Here is a 1,073-nt window from a genome sequence, read left to right on the forward strand (position 1 = left end):
GCCTCACTGAACAGGTGCTGACCGTGTCTCAAACAACATGCTGGGGTGGAGGCTGCTCCTGATTGTACAAGAGAAGACCAATGATTGGCCAGGTGTAGAAGTGTCTTGTAAGAAAATAATCAACATCTTGAAGGCTGAGTCCAAAGTTTCACTTCCTGACAGTGAAGATGCTGAGTCTTACTCAATAAAAATGCACCTCATGCAAGCAAAGGCATTGTTTTACATGGGCCATATGAATCACTTGAAGCAAGCAGTAACCATTTTAGATGAGGTAAGAGTTAAAGATGCTTTTTATGAATTTCGTATTATTTGGTTGTATTTTAATAATATTTATAGTAAAGGTATTTACTAATTGTCTGTTTGTAGTGGCTGATACATGAACTGTCAAATAGTGTCCTAAGAAAGAAAAGCATATTCACTGGTATACCCATGTATCAACAACATATGTTACCAGGGAAAGCTTGATTTAACAAAAAAATTTGGTGTATTTGGTGTTTTTGTGTTATTGTATCTGTATAACAAGTTTTTTCCCCTCATAGTTGGCTGGCACAGATCTGGAGAGTGGAATCTTGCTGGTGAGGAGTAGAATCAGACTGAAGGAGTTTAACGAAGCCATGGATGAGATAGAGAGACTGCAGTCTGCTCATGGTAAACAACCACGACTGAAACTCCTTTTAGCCATACTGCACAGGTCTCGTGGGGAGAGCCAAGAGGCATTACAATTGCTCATGGAATATGTTGAGGTCAGTTAATGGGCCATCCTGTTGAAGTGTCAGCTTTTCAGTCTTGTAGTCATCTGTTTTAGTTTTCTGTCTTTGTAAATTTTTATATATTAGTCATTATTTTCTGGCATTACTCAATAAGGTATCACTCATTATTTTATTTTATAAGAGGGAAAATACTAGATATTAAATGCCTACCCTAGGCAATGTATAATAATTCAGACACAAGATATTCATATAATTTCTTATATTCCTTTAACTCAATGGCTTTAGGAGATATTGGGGTGAGCTCCAGGGAGTATGTGCAGCCAAATGGCCTCTGGGGCCTATTTCAGACTCAGTTGGCATGTT

General features: G+C 38.0%; 1 protein-coding gene across 1 annotated transcript in view; it reads left to right on the plus strand.

Annotated features, from left to right (window-relative positions):
- Nucleotides 1–1,073, plus strand: part of LOC119591402 (tetratricopeptide repeat protein 37-like) — a 22,471-nt gene that overhangs the window by 7,115 nt on the left and 14,283 nt on the right. Inside the window, exons 8-9 of the mRNA XM_037940145.1 lie at nt 15–271; nt 540–743. Coding sequence (XP_037796073.1) covers nt 15–271; nt 540–743 — 461 coding nt within the window. The remainder of the gene's footprint in view (nt 1–14; nt 272–539; nt 744–1,073) is intronic.

The sequence above is a fragment of the Penaeus monodon genome, chromosome 28 (genome assembly GCF_015228065.2).
Source record: "Penaeus monodon isolate SGIC_2016 chromosome 28, NSTDA_Pmon_1, whole genome shotgun sequence".
NCBI lineage: Eukaryota > Metazoa > Arthropoda > Malacostraca > Decapoda > Penaeidae > Penaeus > Penaeus monodon.